This window comes from Gymnoscopelus braueri (assembly GCF_963280865.1).
Source record: "Gymnoscopelus braueri genome assembly, chromosome: 11".
Taxonomy (NCBI): domain Eukaryota; kingdom Metazoa; phylum Chordata; class Actinopteri; order Myctophiformes; family Myctophidae; genus Gymnoscopelus; species Gymnoscopelus braueri.
The window spans coordinates 48,526,933-48,546,974 of NC_137613.1; the positions used below are offsets into that span (position 1 = coordinate 48,526,933).

Below are 20,042 nucleotides of genomic sequence, written 5' to 3' on the forward strand. Positions count from 1 at the left end.
TTTTTTTTTTTAAAGCAAACATTTCTAACTCAATTCTTTGCTTCTGGGGGATTATGTTTCAGTGGTGCTCAAACCTTTTCATGTCAAGGACCCCCAAAATTACATGTATTTGGCCGCCGACCCCCATCTCAAAATATTTTGTTCCAGGGACCCCCATGAAGCAAAGATTTGAGTTAAAAATTTTCCCTTTAAAAAATATATACCATATTCAAAGACTTCACGATAAAAAAAATAAATAGATCTACAACTCGGTGTGGCGCTATGAGCTTGTAGATCTGCTATTTTTATATTTTTCATCAGCAGTACACTTTGACTTTGGTTTAGAAAATAAGCTTTCCATTTTCTGTTGCCCAGCAGCAGGCCTCAATGTCTTCTTCAGTGGAATTTTACTATGGTGGCATTGCTGGCGTTTTAAAATCACTAGATAACAACGATCAATGTTTTTAATTAACAAGAAATGTCGATGTTGGCGACTGCTCATGGCACAGAGACATAACGTGTTGGCAGTCTGGGTGTTTTACTAAAACGTGTGACCCATACAATCAGGTCAGCTCACGGCACAGACTCCGGGTGTTATACTCAAACGTTTTTTTGTTGTTCATAACGTAGGACAAAGTAGGATGCGGCCATGCAAAATGGCGGTGTCCGTGGATTATTATAATTTTTTTTAAGACCTGAGGCCGATTCAAAATGTTATGTCTTCTCAATCCTAACAGTTTTCTGAAAAACGTATCTTGCTATATCAGTGCTTCTCAAACTTTTTCATGTCGAGAACCCGCAAAATTTTACGCATTTTGTGGAACCCCTGTGGACCTCCAGAAGCAAATATGTGAGTTAAAAATATTCACAAGATTTGCCAAACATTTCACAATTATTATTGTTTTGCAGATCTACAAGCTCTTGTATATCTGCTATTTTTGAATAGCCAAAGTATAAAATAATGGTTAAAGTGGTTAAAATTATTGTGATGCTTTAACTACTTTTGATGGGGACCCCCATGGAACCCCCAAGGACCCCTGAGTGTCACATATATAACTAAAATATAAATTGACACAGATGCTTTCCCGGATTGAATGGGTTAACCCATTAAGACGTGGGACGCATCTGTGTAATTTTTTATTTGAGCTAAAAAGCATTATTTTACACTTTGGCTATTAAAAAATAGCAGATATACAAGCTCATAGCGTGGCACCGAGTGCCACGCTACAAGCTTGTAGATCTGCTTTTTTTGAAAAATCGAGAACATTTGTGCAAATCTTATATATTTTTAAAGCGAACATTTGTAACTCAAATCTCTGCTTCTGGGGGTCCCTGGAACAACATATTTTGAGATTGGGGTCCACGGCCAAATACATATACATTTTGGGGTCCTTGACAGGAAAAATGTTTGAAAACCACTGATATAGTAACACAAGTTTTTTTCAGAAAACTGTTAGGATTTAGAAGACATTTTGTAGAATCAGAACCTCAGGTCTTAAAGGGTAAGACCACTTTGGTAGAGGTTTGGGTTGTGTAGTTACCTTGCCATGATGTAACCCCAAAGGTGGGCAAGAAGTCAAAAATAATTGCTCCATTGATTAGAAATTGATAATTCAAAATATGCTCCTCATTGACTTACATTGTACGGTAAAACAGCTCTCAAAGTCACTCTTTTAGCACATAAATTGCCTGAATCATAGCTGATCAGGCAATATATAGAGCATCACCAAACCCAGTACTGTTTGTTTTTGTAATAAAAATGTCAACTTCCTGTTGATTTTACTATTTGAAGATCTGGATCCGGATCCACGGATCCAGTCCAGGTTTTCTACTTATTAAAAATGGCAAAATCAACAGGAAGTTGACATTTTTATTAACAAAAAAAACAGTACTGGGTTTGGTGATGTTCTATATTGTCTGAATCAACTTTGTTTGAGTTTGTTTATGTGCTAAAAGAGTGACTTTGAGAGCTGTTATGTAAGTCAATGAGGAGCATATTTTGAATTATCAATTTCTAATCAATGGAGCAATTATGTTTTATTTCTTGCCCACCTTTGGAGTTACATCATGGCAAACCTCTACCAAAGTGGTCTTGCCCTTTCATGGGTTAATCTCTGAGACCTAAATGTACACTGTAAAACCCTCAAGTGTTCATTTAACTCAGAGAACACACAAATGGAACCAAGTTTACAGTATGGTTTTCTTCTAATGAACAACAAATGACCCTTTTTAAATAAATGTAATTATGTTAAATGAGGTCCTCTATGTTTTGCCTCAGCATTATCAACACTGTTTCCGGTAGAATATTCCATTAAATGAGACTAATTAGAGCCTGTGTGGTCTTATTAAGATAATATGGTATCTACTGTAATTACAGCATGATTTGGTAGAATAGATTATAAAAATCTAACATGGCATTGTGTTTGATTTCTAATTAGACTATGATCTCATGAAATGGTTTCAAATAACGTATTATCTCCTACTTGGTCTGTAACTAGAGAATAATTTAGTATCATATTTTTGGTGTGGTAAGGCATTATAATCGTTGCTGTCGGGCAGAAACCAGCTAACTAAATTTGTCTGCTTTTTAATTTTTTCCATAAATCAGTGCTATTGAACACCCTTTACGTCTGTGTGTTGGTTAAAAAAATATTGAACCAATGAAAAGTATAAAAAAATCGCTTCTGACAAAACCAGCTAACTCCATTGGATCCTCAAACTTTCTTCTAAAACCAGCTAACTACACCAAATGGGGGTGGAGTTAGCTGGTTTTGCTGACTCCAGGCTCCATGCCCTTTTGACCTCCAACCTCATTGTGAGCTTGGAGGTCCATTCAGCTGTTCTTATCAATGACGAACAAAACCTCCACTTTTTGTTTTTTCATTTCCTGAAAAATTTACATTTTGGAGTTAGCTGGTTTCTGCAGAGATATGCAGTTTATAATCACAGAATAATATAGCTGGTTTCTGCAGAGATATGCAGTTTATAATCACAGAATAATATAGGTATAAGGTGTCTAATTAGGGTATAACTGCTTGTTTACTGTCTAATTAAGAAAATAATGTATTATTAAAAGATACGGCTTGTTACATCTTGTTAATGTAAGAATATAAAACAGGAAGAAAAAAATCCTTGCTTTCAGGAATTCAGGAATAAGTCTTTTTTTTGGATCTAAATAGTTTTTTTCCGGTTAATTGCCCAGCCCTACCCTTAGGGTTCTATTTAGGTTTAGTAATTGAACATGGTGATCATGGGTAAACTTACCACTCTTCCCCACCCCTCCTTCTCCCAGCATGACCAGCTTGTATTCACGGGAGAGCCCCCCAGAGCCCCCCGAAGTCTCCATTCATTCAGCCTGGAGGACACACACACACACACACACACACACACACACACACACACACGTCAATATCTCCATTTGTAACTCAGAAAATTATAAATGTGTACAAATGTGTGCATACCCTTGGCCTTACGGGTCCATTTGGTTAAATTTGTGTGATTCTTTTTCAAATAAAAACAAATGCTATAGAGTGTTTGTTCAGTAACAGGAGTCTCCATGTCTCTCCAGCTCTTCAGTAAACAGGAAATACAATTTCAGGTTAGGATATCAATTAAAGCCAATCAAGAGAAAGAACTCATACAGGATACAAGAATCATACAAGCGAAAATAATGGGATACGAGTGATAAATAAGTGAAATTGGAAGTGATTAAACAAATAAATGAGCAGACAACATTGGAACTGGAACACTATAAAAATGAAGCTGATGAATTGGCACTCTCTCCTGATTGGATGAAATTGGTTACTAACGTGAAACTAGAACACTAGAGAGTTACTGAACAAATATACTCTATAACAGGGGGTTAGGAGGTAGATCTGCTACCAAAAGTAGCAGATCTACAAGCTCGAAATGCGTCGCGTTGGAATCTGCTACTTTTGATGCTTTTGTGTGACGCTGTAGTATGATCAAGTAGGGCATTGATTTACTAAAAAAAACAAGAAAATAAAAAATGGAGATAAGAAATTTCTACCCGACAGCGACAATAAAACATAGTAGTAGAAGTATAAAGTGGATAATCGATTTGTTGATATATAAGAAGATGTTGTTAATTATTTTTTAAATACGTGCTTCTCGATTATTCGATTAATTAAGTAATCAATGGATTAATTGCGAAAATACTCAATAGTTGCAGCCCTACATCAGGGTCAAAAGGAGACCCTCCACGGCCCATCCAGCAGCACTGATGCAGCCTGGTAGACCGTCCAGGTCGCCATGGTCTACTCTAACACCCGCACAGGGAACACACTGCCAATACTCTTTTCATGTGTAGGATAAATTACATGTTGAATGTAATTTAGATCCTGAGTCCACCACAGCTAAAAACCAGAGCGGACGGTCCATGCTCTAGATCGCATATTTTCATTGCGATTTCTTTTGGCTCATATTTGACTTTCCTAATGACCGAAAAACTGTCCACAGTGTTTTTTGTCCCAAACGGGTAAACGCCGTAGTGTTTCCATCAGTGATTAAGGGGCGAAATATCGGCTTGCGAGACTTCCGGAGAGGCTCATCTCACACAAACACTGTGGACAGTTTTCTGTCATTAGGAAAGTCAGATATGAACAAAAACGTCGCGATCAAAATACACAATCTAGACTAGCATGGACCGTCCGCTCTGGTTTTTATCTGCGGTGGAGTTATGACATTTTTCTACTGTACCTCTCGTCCTAGGATATAGTAATATCATATAAAAGGTAAGAAAAACGTAGTCCAAAATTCTCCTTTAAGCAGATTATGTTGTCCTAAGAGTTTTTTGAACTGTTGTTCAAAATGTTCAAAATCAAAATCGAAAATGACACAGATGCCGGTTTCAATGGGTTAAAATACTACTGTTAGTTTATAAAGCACTGAATGGTTTTAGGGTCCAAAATAAAATACATTTCTGATCTTGCGCTGTACATCATCAACCATCCCAACCTCTCATGTCGTCTGGGACAGGTCTGCTTTCTGAACCCAACACAGAGAGTTTAGTTGTTTGCTTCAGAGTGCTTCTTCTGGGGCAAACGTTCGGCCAAAAATAACAGATCTACAAGCTCACAATGAGTCACTCACAATCTGCTATTTTCAGCAAAGAGATGTGGGGTTGGGGGGGGGGGCGGACCTAGTATAGAACTCTGAGGGACCCCGGGCAACTAAGTATATAGGGAATACCAATAATTCAATATGTGCGGTGTCCGCTGCATAGGAAAACAACGCAAAACTATATAAAATAATAATATAAACTCCAAAACAACTCTCACACTGAAATGTTTTTTTAAATATGGTTCTGCCCTTGTTCAGATTGGTCTCCTATTAAGTTCAATTAGTCAAACTAGACCATACCCGGTGAAGGTTATTGCACGTCCTATAGCGCGGTCCCCCCGCGGCACCCCCCGCGGTCACCCCTCCCCACGGGCAACCCCCCACACACCCCCCCGTCACGCACACACCCTCATGCGGCCAGAGCTGTCCCCCGTCGCGAACACACATACGCGGCCGTCGCGCGAACACAAATAATGTCCATTTTGACACGTGCCTCCCCAACGTGCATACACGGCCGCGGAGGCGAGTGTTCTGTGTGTGCAACAGTGCAACGCTGTGGGGCTGTAGATGCGACGCATGCGCACACACAGAGCCAGCGTGTGTGTCGCGACGCATGCGCAGTTTGATCGGGCACAGACGAAGACACCACCAACCAAGACGGACGGACCGACAGAGGTTACTCAAATTATAGTAGGATATTGGATTATAGACAAAACAAATCTCCATGAATTCAAGGCTTCATGGGGTGGGTAATTGATAGGAAAAAAAGTATTTTTTTGGGGTGAAGTATTTCTTTAAGTTTAAAAAGGCCATAATATCATACGACAGAAGTTGAAAACCCTCTCCTTTCTGAAATTGAACGGCACAAAAACAGCAAATGCATTTCTTTTTAGTAGCCTAATCAAATTCCCAGTGTCTCATAAACGACATCCATCTCCATGGGACGCATGCAACAACACATCTTTTGACTGAAATAATTTAATTGCAGCCAAAACGTCATGCAATCACAAGACGTTGTTCCAACTGCTTGTGGTGTGGCAGGCAAGTTGGCTGAAGGCGTTAGCGCACATTAAAAGGGCTTGTGTTGGCATCACACACACACACACACACACACACACACACACACACACACACACACACACACACACACACACACACACACACAGGGCGTTGTGACATCAACCCGCATGACAAACAAAAAACGTGCTATTCATATTTCTGAAACGGAAGCAAGCTTATACTGTATGCCAGGGGTTCCCAACATCAGGTACAGGGGCCAACAGGGGCCCAAATGGACCCTTACTGGTCTGCAACTCTGACAGTGTGCAAATGGAACAAGATTATATATAATGTTTATAACCCATTTGGCTGGCCAGTTGAAACAATTTAAAGCCATTTTACTTTTTTATCAGTTTGATTCTTTGCAAAGAAGTTACCACACACATAACCCTTTGTAGGGCAGTGTAAACAAACTCCATTTTGAAAATGGTGAATTACATTCTTTGAGTTTTAGCTACAAGAGAAAACCTAGAGACCATGTATAACTCTGAGAGCGTTACAGTACCAATGTAACCAAATGTACCCTTATGGGTCAATCTGGTTCCATTTGCACACTCTCAGAGTTAAATTAACACTGAGGATTGATTCTGCAGCGTAGGTTGGGGTCCCAGAGAATGCGATGAGAGAAAATGGGGGTCCACGCCACAGTCTCTAATGCATATCAAACCGGGGTCCTTGGTGGAGAATTACTACTGTACAGTGGTGTAAAGTAACTAAGTACATGTACTCAAGCACTGTACAATTTTGAGGTACTTTTACTTTATCTGAGTATTTCCAATACTTCAACTCCACATCACATTTGCCTCACATCACAGAGGCAAATATTGTACTTTTACTCCACTACAATTATTTGAAAACTTTAGTTACTGGTTACTTTGCAGATATAAATATATTACATTAGAAAACATACATTAACCACTTTACCCCTATTTTATACATAGGCTATTTCAAAATAGCCGATCTACAAGCTCACAACACGTTGCATCGCGACACGTTGTGAGCTTGTAGATCTGCTATTTTCAAACATTTTAGTGCTTTTACTTTTGGCGCTTTAAGTACATTTTGATACCAATACTTTTGTACTTTTACTCAAGTCAATTTAGAATTCCGTACTTTTACTTGTAACAGAGTACTTGCATTGCAGTATTGATACTTTTACTTAAGTAAAACATTTGAGTACTTTTCCCATTTCAAATCCCGTCCACACAAAAACACACGTAACGTCCACTTGGAGTGCATTCATTCCTGAGCCATAATCTTTAACCATGACATGACACGACACGCCACGACGGCCTAACCTACATTCTCAGCTCAAAGACCTCATGCATGCAGGCCTCACTGTGCTGACCAACGTTGCCAGATGCTGAGAAATAATAAGCAACCAGGTCTATGAAAACAAGCCCAAAAGAAGCAACTAAGTAACACATGAGCACTTTAAACCTATATATACTTCGGCTATTTTGAAAATAGCAATAGAAACAAGCTCACAATGCGACGCGTTGTGAGCTTGTAGATCTGCTATTTTTCAAAAACCTTCTTGGGGGAAAGAGAAAGATTTGAAATATTTTTGAAACATTTTAACAACACAAATCTGATACAGGAGTTCCTGGCACAAAATGTTTTCAGTTGGGGGGTCCTTGATATGAAAGTGTTTCAGAACCACTGGTTTAAAGAACAACAGAGCAACTACACCAAAAAAACACAACCAGCAACTACCAATATTTACAAGCGACTTTACAGAAAAACAAGCCCAAAGTCGCTTATAATAAGCAGACATGGCAACACTGGTGCTGACTGGGCTTTTGCACCTCGCTACAGAATGGACTCTATACAAACACCCATGTTCTCCACCGCATAATCGTCACCTTCTTAAAACAATGGCCGGAGTCTTTTCTTTTTCTTTTCTTTTCATTTTTTTTACACCATACATTCTATATTTGGTTCAGTTTATTCAGCCTTTTGGAGCAAAAAAAAAGTAACTAGACAAATAGGACTTAGACTATTATTTTAAGAAGGTGACTGACTATATGGAAATGCTATTTTAATTTTAACCTCATGTATGTATGTATGCATCTTCTTCACTCAACTCAATACCATTGCTGAATGGGTAGAGAGGCCGCGGGAACCAGAAGGTCCCAGGTTTGATTCCTGGGCCCAGTAATGTGTCCAGGTGTCCCTAAGCACTTAACCTCTAACTGCCCCGCTGGTCAAGCATGACCACCTGGGCAGCAGCAATCAGCTGGGTGAAGCTGAAAAACATATTTTTCCCACGGTATCAAATAGGTCTAATTATTATATTAGACATTGGATTATTTGACCCGTTTCTGTATAGGCTCTATGCACAGCAGCCATATTATCACTTCCTTCACAGGTGTTACCAATGATACTAATGAAGGCTCTGTTCCAAATGGTTCCATTTGTACACTCTCAGAGTTACACACCTGTAAGGGCCCATTTGGAAACCCCTTAAGGAACCATGAGGGTCCCTGGACCCAAATCTTAGACCCACTGGTGTAGCAGTGTTGCCAGTGAGCCAACATGCACAATGTTTGACCAGAATGGAAGAGAGCCTTCATTAGTATCAATGTCTTCGCAATATGGCTGCTGTGCATAGAGCCTATTCCTTGCTCTTCCGTCTATCTCTATTCTTCTTTATTTATATCTACATTCTTCGTAGCTCAAAGGCCTCACATGCAGGCCTCACTGTGCTGACTGGGGTTTTGCACCTCGAGACAGAATGGAATCCATACAAACACGTCGAGAAGAATAACCTTTGAATGGTCCTGTTTGGGCAAGTTAATAAGGAAGAGTAATATGTTACTAATTACTCCTTTAAAAAGTTATAGTAAGTTACTTGGATTAATAAATGTAATATTACTGTTTTGGCCAATTGTAATAAGTTACACTACTAGCCTGTTTAGACCTGTTGTAAGTAACCTACACGTCTTTATACCTTTCAATCCGGGAAACCATCTATGTCATCATTTCATGTTTCCATTTTCTACAGAGGCTGAGAAATAATGACTTTGGTGAAGATTGACAATTCTGTAAAGTTTCCTCGGGTCTAAATGGGTTACCGAGGAATGTCATGATATGACGGTAATATTATTACCTAGTAAATAGTTACTAAGTAAAAGTCTCTTTTCTGGCCCTGTAATGAGTTGCTGTGCGTGTATGCGCCTGTTCACATCGGTCTACCATCAAATGACTTATCAAATGAGTCCTCCACACACACACACACACACACACACACACACACACACACACACACACACACACACACACACACACACACACACACACACACACACACACACACACACACACACACACACACACACACACACACACACACACACACACACACACACACACACACACACACACACACACTAAAGAGGAACTGACTCATATTGGCTTGACAGGCAATCATGTGATTTCATAGGGCAAGGCAGTGGCCAACAGTCTAGTACACAGACAGTATAACCCCACTGGGTTAAATTTAACTCTGAGAGAACGTACAAAATGTAACCAAATGGACCCGAAAGGGTCCATTTGGTTACATGCGAAAACTCAAAGAACGTAATTCACTATATTCAAAATGGAGGTCGTTTACACTGCCCTACAAAGGGTTGTTTGTGGTAACTTCTTTGCAAAGAATCAAACTGATTGAAACAATTGCTTTAAATTGTTTCAACCGGCCAGACAAATGGTTTATAAGCATATAAGTCACGTTGCACTAATTGTTGGTAATTATGTATCGCCCCAAATACTCTGATTTGACCTTGAGACGATTCAATAACTGTTACAATATTGTTACTGCACTTTTTTAGCTGAAAACAGAATGGAGAAAATAAACAAATAGCCTATTCTCTAGGATTGGACAATATATCAATATATCAATGTATCCAGCGATACCCTATCATAACACTGTACGATAAACAACATAAACATTTCAATATAATATAAAACATTAACAGCCTTAGCCTAGTATTATTCAGTGCAGGGCTGTGTAAATCAAGGTAGTAGCCCTGATGAGTTACTACCTTGATTTAGTGTAAGGAAATATACAGTAGATAGAAAACATGACCATTATGGTGACAGGTCCATAATCATATCCCAGGGCCAGTCGTGCCATCAGACATGCTTTCCTGGCAGTGGTGGAAAAAGTACTCAAATACTTAATACTTTTACTTAAGTAAAAGTATCAATACTGCAATATAGAAATACTCTGTTACAAGTAAAAGTCCAGAATTCTAAATCTACTTGATTAAAAGTACAAAAGTATTGGCATAAAAATGCTTAAAGTACCAAAAGTAAAGTTTTTCGCGATGCGACGCGTTGTGAGCTTGTAGATCGGCTATTTTCAAATAGCCTACGTATAAAATAGGGCTAAAGTGGTTAATGTATGTTTCCTAATATCATAATTTATATCTGAAAAGTGACTAGTAACTAAAGTTTTCAAATAAATAATTGTAGTGTAGTAAAAGCACAATATTTGCCTCCGAGATGTAGTGGAGTAGAAGTAAAAGTATTGGAAATTGCAAATACTCAAGTGAAGTACAAATACCTCAAAATTGTACTTTAGTACAGTACTTAAGTAAACGTACTTAGTTACTTTCCACCACTGCTTCCTGGTATGACGTTTTGGGGGACTGGAAGCCCATCCTATAGACCCTACTATGCCCACCCTCCATCCAGGCCTCAACACAGCCTCCTGTCATAATATAGGCCAGTGGCTCTCAAAGTGCCAAGGGTCAAAATGAGTCAATACAACAGCGTCACAATCAGTTTAAACACTTTAACCATATCTATACGTCAGCTATTTAAATAGAGCAGATCTACAAGCCCTCAGCGCGTCACGTGGCGACGTGTTGGGACGCGTACATCGGCTATTTTCAAACAATCTTGAAAAACAAAAGTGACGATACAATACAGCGCACACACACACACACACACACACACACACACACACACACACACACACACACACACACACACACACACACACACACACACACACACACACACACACACACACACACACACACACACACACACACAAGTTTCATTTCAGCTGTTCGAGGGAGGGAGGGGATTAAAATATCTCCAAATGGGATTAAATTTGCTTTGGATTTTTTTTTTCTTCTCTTTTTAAACACTTAATAACCACAGCACGCCGTACAGTAGCCCTGCTTGTTGCCTGGCAGACAAATGCACCCAATAATAATCACACTTATTTGTATTCCAAATGTATCTATTCAAGTTCATCAGTTCTAAAAGTGAAACAATAACTTGAGTCGAAGGGCAAAGAAAAGAAAAGAAAAAGTGCTCGACAGCAGTGGTGTAAAGTAACTAAGTAGTAAGTACAGTAGGTAAAAATACCTCAATACTTTTATACTTCTACTCCACTACATCTCAGAGGCAAATATTGTACTTTATACTCCACTACAATTATTTGACAGCTTTAGTTACCTTGCAGATTTAGAACTGTGGCTATTCAACGCGTTGTTGGCTTGAAGATCTGCTATTTATTTATTTGTATTTAGTACTTTTACTTTTGTACTTTACGTACATGTTGATGCCAATACTTTTGCACTTTTCACTCAAGCTAAAATTCTAACACAGATATAAGGCCTTTTACTTGTAACAGAGTATATGGTGGTATTGCTACTATTACTCAGTGGTGTAAAGTAACTAAGTACATTTACTCAAGTACTGTATTTAAGTAAAAATTTACTTTACTGGAGTATTTCCAATTTTCAGTACTTTTACTTTCACTCCATTACATCTCAGAGGCAAATATTATACTTTTACTCCACTACAATTATATGAAAACTTCAGCTACTTTGTAGATTTTGATTATTATTACAAAACATACATTGACCACTTCAGCCCTATATACATACATCTAGGGTTAGGGTATCTATGAATTTGAAAACTTTTGAAATGGGACATTCTGCATAATGACTACTTTCTACTTTTGGTAATGTAAGTGCATTTTCATACCAATACGTTTGTACTTTTACTCAAGTCAATTTTGCATTCCGGGACTCACTTGCAACAGAGTATTTACATTGTAGTATCGATACTTTTACTTTAATACAAAAAATTGAGTACTTTTACCACCACTGTAGTGCTATTACTTAATAATAATCCGAGTACTTTCTACCACCATAGTGCTCGACACGGTCAAAGAGAGTTGAAGAGAACATGAACTCAACCTTTCCCCCACTTTCTTTATTCCGACTCCCATTAAAACCAGTGGAGGCTCTACAACAACCAGCAGTCCCACTGCAAGAAAAACACCATCACGGTTTATAACGGCTACAGTTCATTCAACAATAACGCTCGTTCGTGCTTTATTGGAGAGCTGATCATTCAGAATGTTTTAGCTCGATAGCACGAATATAGCTCCTAGCTCTGGTCCACCATAGCGTATAGCGTTAGAAGGAGTTCTCCTTAACGCTATGTTACTCTGGAGCCGTTGCCCGCACAACCCCGGTAGCGCAGCCTCTCGTCTTTAGTCAAAAATAAAACATACACTTTCGCTACTCACCAAAACAAAGACGGGTTTAATATGTTGAAATCCTACTCTCCTTAGTGGGAAAACTCGGAGCCCCCCCAACTCACGTTTGAAATACTCCTTTTTGGCCAGAAAATAAAATATTTCACCGGATTGGACACCTTTTCCAGTTGCTCCACTGCGCCCCCTACAGATCTAGTCATTGGAAATGTTCTGTAGACCAGATCTGTAGAGGGCGCAGCGGAGCAACTAAAACAAATTTCCTTCCGGTGAAATGTTTTCTTTTCTGGACAAAAAGTGTATTTTAGACGTGAGGTGGGGGGCTCCGAGTGTCCCCACCACGGAAAGTAGGCTTTCAACATCGTAAAACCGTCTTTGTTTTGGCGAGTAGCGAAAGCGTATTCTTTATTTTGACTAAAGACGAGAGGCTGCGCAGCCTGCGCTACCGCGGGTGTGCGGGCAACGGCTTGAAAGTACCATAGCGTTAAAGGAGAACTCCTTCTAACAACGCTATGGACCAGCAGAGCTAGAATAGCTCCCATAGCGATAGATATAGAAACGCATGGCCTTGCAGATCAGTGACAATACACATCGACACAAAAGTTGCTGAATAAACGCGTTCACTCACCTCTGATCGCTACATGTATCGCTTCATATCTGCAATGTACATACTGTATACACTGTAGTACACACTGTACACACTCCTATGGCCTTTCTGTGCTGCTGATCGCTGCATGGAGGCTGTTCTACGAGACAAAAACATCCATAAACACTGAACACAACACATACACACACACACACACTAACAGTCACTCACACTGCAAGTACAGCAGTCATGCCAGATGTTGCGAGAGAAATAAGCAACCCGTTCCATGAAAGCAAGCCCAAAAGAAGCCACATGATTTGAAAATAGCCGATCTTTACAAAACATTTATTCAAATATTTGAGAACCACTGGTTTAATAAATAATTAAAACATTTGTAAGCAAGCCTAAATAAGCAAGTACACGTTAGAAACCAGCCCAAATTGTATTTTTTTACAAGCAACTTTACAGAAAAAGAAGCCCAAAGTCGCTTATAATAAGCGGACATGGCAACGCTGAAGTACAGCAGTGTGTGCATGCACAGGAGGGACCAGCCCCGCGGCAGCAGGCCCCTGCAGGGTCCCTCCGCCCGTCATTTTAAAGCTCCTGCTAGCTTACACTTCTTGGCAACTGTCAAAAACTATAAATACTTGACTGTCTGCAATGGTGGACAAAGAAGTACTCAAGTAGATACTTTTACTTGAGTATTCAAAAGTGCACATTATGAGGTGCATTTTATTTTTTAATATCAATGCTTTGGTGTATTGAAATTTGGAACCCCCCCCCCCAAATAATAATAAAATAATTATAATAATAATATTTAAAAAATAAATAATAATAATAATAATAATAATAATAATAATAATAATAATAATAATAATAATAATAATAATAATTAGAAATGTAGTGGAGTGACATTCATGTATGTACTTAAGTAAAATAAATTAGGTAGTTTTACTTGAGTATTTCCAATTCTCATTTTTTTTTTACTTCTACTCCACTACATTTCAGAGGCAAATATTGTATACTTTACTCCACTACAATTATTTGAAAACTTTAGTTACTATACTTTGTAGATTTTGAGTATTATTACAAAACATACATTAACCACTTCAGCCCTATATACATTTAGGCCATTTGAAAATAACACATTATGAGCTTGTAGATCTACATTTTAAAACTTGTGAAATGGGACATTCTGCATAATAAGAACTTTCTACTTTTGGTAAGTAAGTACATTTTGATGCCAATACCTTTGTACTTTTACTCAAGTCAATTTTTAATTCTGGACTTTTACTTGTAACAGAGTACTTCTACATTGCAGTATTGATACTTTTACATAAGTAAGAAATGTGAGTACTTTTTCCACCACTGCACACAAATACATACATTTGGTACCACTGTGTACACTCTCAGAGGAGTTACAGTGTGGGCTACTGATCTTGTGACAGCTAGCTCACTTCTCTGCACATATTTTCCCTTGCAAGGAGTGTGAGCGTGTGTGTGTGTGTGTGTGTGTGTGTGTGTGTGTGTGTGTGTGTGTGTGTGTGTGTGTGTGTGTGTGTGTGTGTGTGTGTGTGTGTGTGTGTGTGTGTGTGTGCGCGCGCGCGCGCGCGGCGCGGCGCGGCGCGCGCCCTAGAGGGGAGAGATAAGAGTAAAGTCGTGGAATGCAAAGCAGTGTGAATTGTATTCTTTATTTTCATTTGCACATTCACTATGTTAATGCATGTATGAATTTAGCCTGAAATGTGTATGCTACACTATGTAGATAATGTAGACAGACAGACAGACAGACAGTTATTGTTTGAATCAGACAGACACTCCCCACCTTTCTGTCTCTGTCTGATTCAAACAATAACTATTAAGCCCTTTCAAAAGACAGCAGGGACTGCTCTGATGCAATGCAAGCTGAGATAATTGTTCCATAATTACAGCGTGTTGCTTGTTGTCGAAGCATTGTTTTTGTTGGCCCACAATTAATGTAATTTAACAATTGATGCAGTGGATTAAAGATACAATTAATGTACACAATAATCTAGTTGTTAAAACCAGTGGTGGTAAAAGTAATCAAATTTGTACTTAAGTAAAAGTATCAATACTGCAATCTAGAAATACTCTGTTACAAGTAAAAGTCCGGAATTCAAAATGTATTTGAGTAAAAGTACAAAAGTATTGGTATCAAAATGTACTTAAAGTACCAAAAGTAGAAAGTACTCATTATGCAGAATGTCCCATTTCACAAGTTTTCAAATGTACAAAACGTATAACAATCTTTTGAAAATAGCAGATCTACAAGCTCACAATGGGTCACATTGTGAGCTTGTAGATCGGCTATTTTCAAATGGCCAAAATGGATGGGCTGAAGTGGTTAATGTATGTTTTGTAATAATAATCAAAATCTACAAAGTAACTATAGAAACTAAAGTTTTCAAATAATTGTAGTGGAGTAAAAGTACAATATTTGCCTTTAAGATGTAGTGGAGACCGAAGTAAAAGTACTGAAAATTGGAAATACTCCAGTAAAGTAAAAGTACCTTAAAAATGTACTTTTGTACAAGCATCTGTATGGGGGGAGGGGGGGTCTACCAAGGATGAGTGAGAAGATAGCCAGGAGAATGAGGTTGGCCAGTCAATGCCATAGACACCAGGTAGCTTTGTGCTATGGGAGCCAACACACGGCCAACCATCAGCGGAGGGCTCATCTGAGGATGACCTATAGAGCAAGAGTTCCCAACCATTTCAGGCCACGACCCACAAAAAGAATCATATTTGAACTTGGGACCCCCCAGCCTGACAAGCACTTGGAATTGTATAGGCATTACATTTAGTTTTAGTCGGTTCCACAGAGATATTGTGAAAATAGCCGAACTACAAGCTCACAACGCCTTGCAGTGAGCTTGTAGATCGCCTATTTTCACAAGCCTCTTTCTTACATAATATTTGACAATTCCGTATTAAAAAAGTCTTACAAGTAATTAAATTGTAAGTTTAGAGATGTGCAGAAACCCTGAATATACTTATACTGTATGTTGGTCTGTTTACTGTTCAGTGAGAAAACGATATTGCACATTACGCTAATCATCTGGGGACCGCCCCAAAATAACTTGGGACCCCCATTGGGAACCAGTGGAGAGATGCACTGTGCTGCTGACAGTATGTGTGGGCAGTAGGCTAGAGCTGTATAGACTTGAGTCCACATGTCTGTCAGAATCTTTGCTATGACAGGCTCCAGGCTTGACCTGGACCTGCACCAAAATACCATCTGTCTTTGCTTAATCTCCACCAGGCCCGAGGCAGGAGGGAGAGGTGTTTTCAGCCCTGTGTGTTCGTGCATGTGTGGCTGTATGTGTCCGTATGCAATCCACTTATACCAATCAGCATCAAATGTCTTGTGAATAAATCTGAAAATAATTAGGCTTTGGAAAATGGTCAGCAGAAAAAGTATTATTATTTTCTTTTCTCTCCTGCTCATATTCTACCTTCAACCTCTCTCTTCTGACGGAAACTACAAAATGGTGGAGCGCACACAAAAATAAATTCACCCGCGTCTTTACACCTGCAAACCTGTAATGTGACAATAAAGCAGATCATGGGGTAAAACGTGCTGAAACATTGGTTGGTCCTTTTTTTTACTTGACTTGAGACTTGAAAATAGGACTGGAAAAAAATAATAATTCAAGGTGACAAAAGTAGGAAAGACTCAAAAGACCAGCACAGGTTGTAATAAATGTTAACGCTTAGCCTTTATTCCATTGCAGGACTGATGTTTTGTCATGTTCAAAAACATCAGTGGTAATGAAACTCCATACCAAAGTAAGTGATGAAGTTCTCATCTACTATCATTGGACTATTTGAATATTTGAGTTGAAATTTAAGATAGCAGAAAGTTGGAAAAAACATTTTTACATCTACAAGTCAAACTTCTCAACAGCTCATGGGAATATGCATCTAAATTCTGTGTATATTTGCCCAAAAAAATAAACATTGCACAAATCAACAGCAGCAGACTTCACCAAAAGAATCAGAAATTTGTTTCATTTTCCTTCTTTTTTTTTTGTTTGCATAAATTTCTTGACATTTTCATGAACGGTAAATTCCAACAAGAGTGTCATGCCATACATGAAGAGAGAAATCAAGGGGGATTAGGGGAGATTAAGTCTTCAGGACACCGCAGAGTAAGAAACAAGTCACAATGCCACTTTTCTTATACAATATGTCCACGTTTTCCAGAACGTCACAAAAAGGCCAAAGGAATTGACAAAATGATGAAATAAAAGATTGCATTGAGCATTTCAGAGGGCTTGCAGATTCCAAAAGCCACTCTTATTAAGTGCAGCATACATGAACATGAAGCACAGTTATTTGTAATGATAAAGGATATATGCACTTCACCCCTTAACCAATTAAACCCTAAAGTATATACTTTGTTGACCGGAGCACCCCCAGGGCTCTATACTAGGCCCCCTCCTTTTTCCCCTCTACACCAAATATCTTGGCCGAAAATAGCCTAAACCAGTGATTTTCAACTTTTTTTTATTTCAAGGACCCCTAGTATGATATGCATTATAGGCCACGCACCCCATTTTGATACATTTTGGTTTTTTGAATCTTTCGGACCCCAATTTAGCACCGTACAATCCTGTGTTTATTCAACTCAGAGAGTATACAAATGGAACCATTTGTACACTCTCAGAGTTACAACCCCGTAAGGGTCCGTTTCGACCCATGTTGGTCCCCAGACCGAACGTTGAGAAACAGTGGCCTAAACCCTCTATAGTTGACTGGGGTCGCCCAGTGCTCTATACTAGGGCTACTACTTTTTTCCTCGACACCAAATCGCTTCACCGAATATAGCCGATCTACAAGCTCATAACGCATCACAATGCGATGCCTTGTAAGCTCACAGATCTGCTATTCTTGTCGAAACGTTCGCCCCCCCCCCCCCCCAGAAGAGGGCCTCGCTTTAAAGGTTCACGAAGTTAAGTACACGATAATGCACATCAAAGCTGCTATTCACATCATATTATGCATTACCTGACGTGATTGTTTTGTGATAGTTCGGACACGGGAGCGTGTGAGAAGGCTGATTTAGCGTGGTTTATTCGCTTTAGCTAGTGTTTTTTTTTATTTTTTTTAACTTCACTTGGAAAAGTGGAGTCAAGGGTCTGTTTGTACCCCAAACACGGGCATGCATCCATGAAGCTGAGCGGTTCATACGCAGACACGGCGAGATGTGGCTCTTCAAATGACTTTGACAGCAGTGTGTACAGTCCAAACCAAAAGTCACTTTGATGGGCTTGTTGACAAGTGAAACAAGTTTGACAGAGTGTTTACGGGTGACGGCTGAAGGTGAAATGGTGCATGCGACCGCACCGTGAAACATAATTACAGCATTATACTATAAACCAGTGGTTCTCAAACATCTTAAATTCAAGGACCCCCCATTGGGCCACACGGACCCCCATTTCATACGATTTTCTATCTTTGGGAGCCCAGTCTATACACTGTAAAATCCTATACACTGTAAAAGTCAGAGACTGCACAAATTAAACCAAATTGACCTTAAGGGTCTATTTGGTTCCATTTGTGCGCTCTCTGACTCACAGACCCTTAACTCCTCAATGACCCCCGGGGGTCCCCAGACGTCACTTTAAGAACCACTTGTTATAAAGCACATTTACAGTAATGCAGCTATACTGTAAAGCACACTCACGGTAAGACTGTTTTACTGTAAAATTCAGAGTAAAGCCGTTTTTAACAGTAAAACATAACAGTAAAGGTACTGTAAACCGATAATTACAGTAACTTACTGGCAACAGTGTTACCAGTAAGTTACTGCAAATAATAATAATAAAATACAGTGTGCCCACTCAGCCTTTTTATTTTTTATCATTATCGTTTTTTTTTAAGGTCTATTAAATTAGTCACTTTTGCTGCTGACCAAGACAGAGTCGGAGGTCAAGGACAAGTTGAAGGTCAAGGGCTTTGGGCAAAGCAATAAGGGCACCAGAATCCTCATAACAGACACAGGTCCCTGTATCTAAAACCTGTCACCCACACACTGCGGCGGGTGCAAATATTATAGCGGTGAAATGTCAAAACAGCAGGCAAAACCACTGTATACAGTAGTTCTAAGTGGGAGATTCAGGGAAGGGAATTGATTGAGATGACATCATCAGAAATCAGTGATTACAGTGATTCGTGATTACTTTTTTAATTTCAAGGACCCCCAGTTTGATATGCATTAGGCCATCGGACCCCCATTAGATTTTTTTATTTTTTTTTAACTGGGACCCTTACGGGTCCATTTGGTTCCATTTCTACACTCTCTGAGTTACAGAGCGGTAAGGATCTGTTTGGTTCCTAATCCTAACTATGAATCATTTAACGTGGGGACCCCCTGGAACCCTCTCAAGGACCCCTAGGGGTCCCAGGACCCTACGCCTAGAACCAGTGACACATAGGATAGCACAAGAAACCCCAAATCCTCACGTTATGCATTGTTTTGTGGTGGAATGTGCTTTGACAGCACTGACTCAGGAGAATGGGTGAGTTTACAGAGATCCCATTTCAGCTTAGATCTTCCTGACACTTACGAAATATTCGTAGTGACTTTGTTCCATATTAAACGTTCAGATTACCTCAGTGCAGTACATTGAGGTTATATCGTATATAGTTGCTACCATGTCTGTCCCTACAGAGCGAAATCAATGTTAACATCTTATATGCGAGTACATATGAGACAAATTATTCGTTTTTGCTAGTTTTTTTGTTGAGGAACCTAAGCCAAAGAGGAGCAGTGGCTCAACCGGA

The 20,042-nt window shown here is 39.3% G+C and overlaps 1 protein-coding gene across 1 annotated transcript in view; it reads right to left on the bottom strand.

Moving 5' to 3' along the window:
* The window catches only part of rit1 (Ras-like without CAAX 1), a 30,558-nt gene extending 17,117 nt beyond the window's left edge, over nt 1-13,441 (bottom strand). The window contains exons 1-2 of the mRNA XM_080442439.1: nt 13,275-13,441; nt 3,244-3,334 (exon numbers count right to left, since the gene is read on the bottom strand). Of these exons, the coding sequence (XP_080298565.1) occupies nt 3,244-3,325 (82 nt within the window). The 5' untranslated portion in view covers nt 3,326-3,334; nt 13,275-13,441. The remainder of the gene's footprint in view (nt 1-3,243; nt 3,335-13,274) is intronic.
* Nucleotides 13,442-20,042: the final 6,601 nt, after the last annotated feature.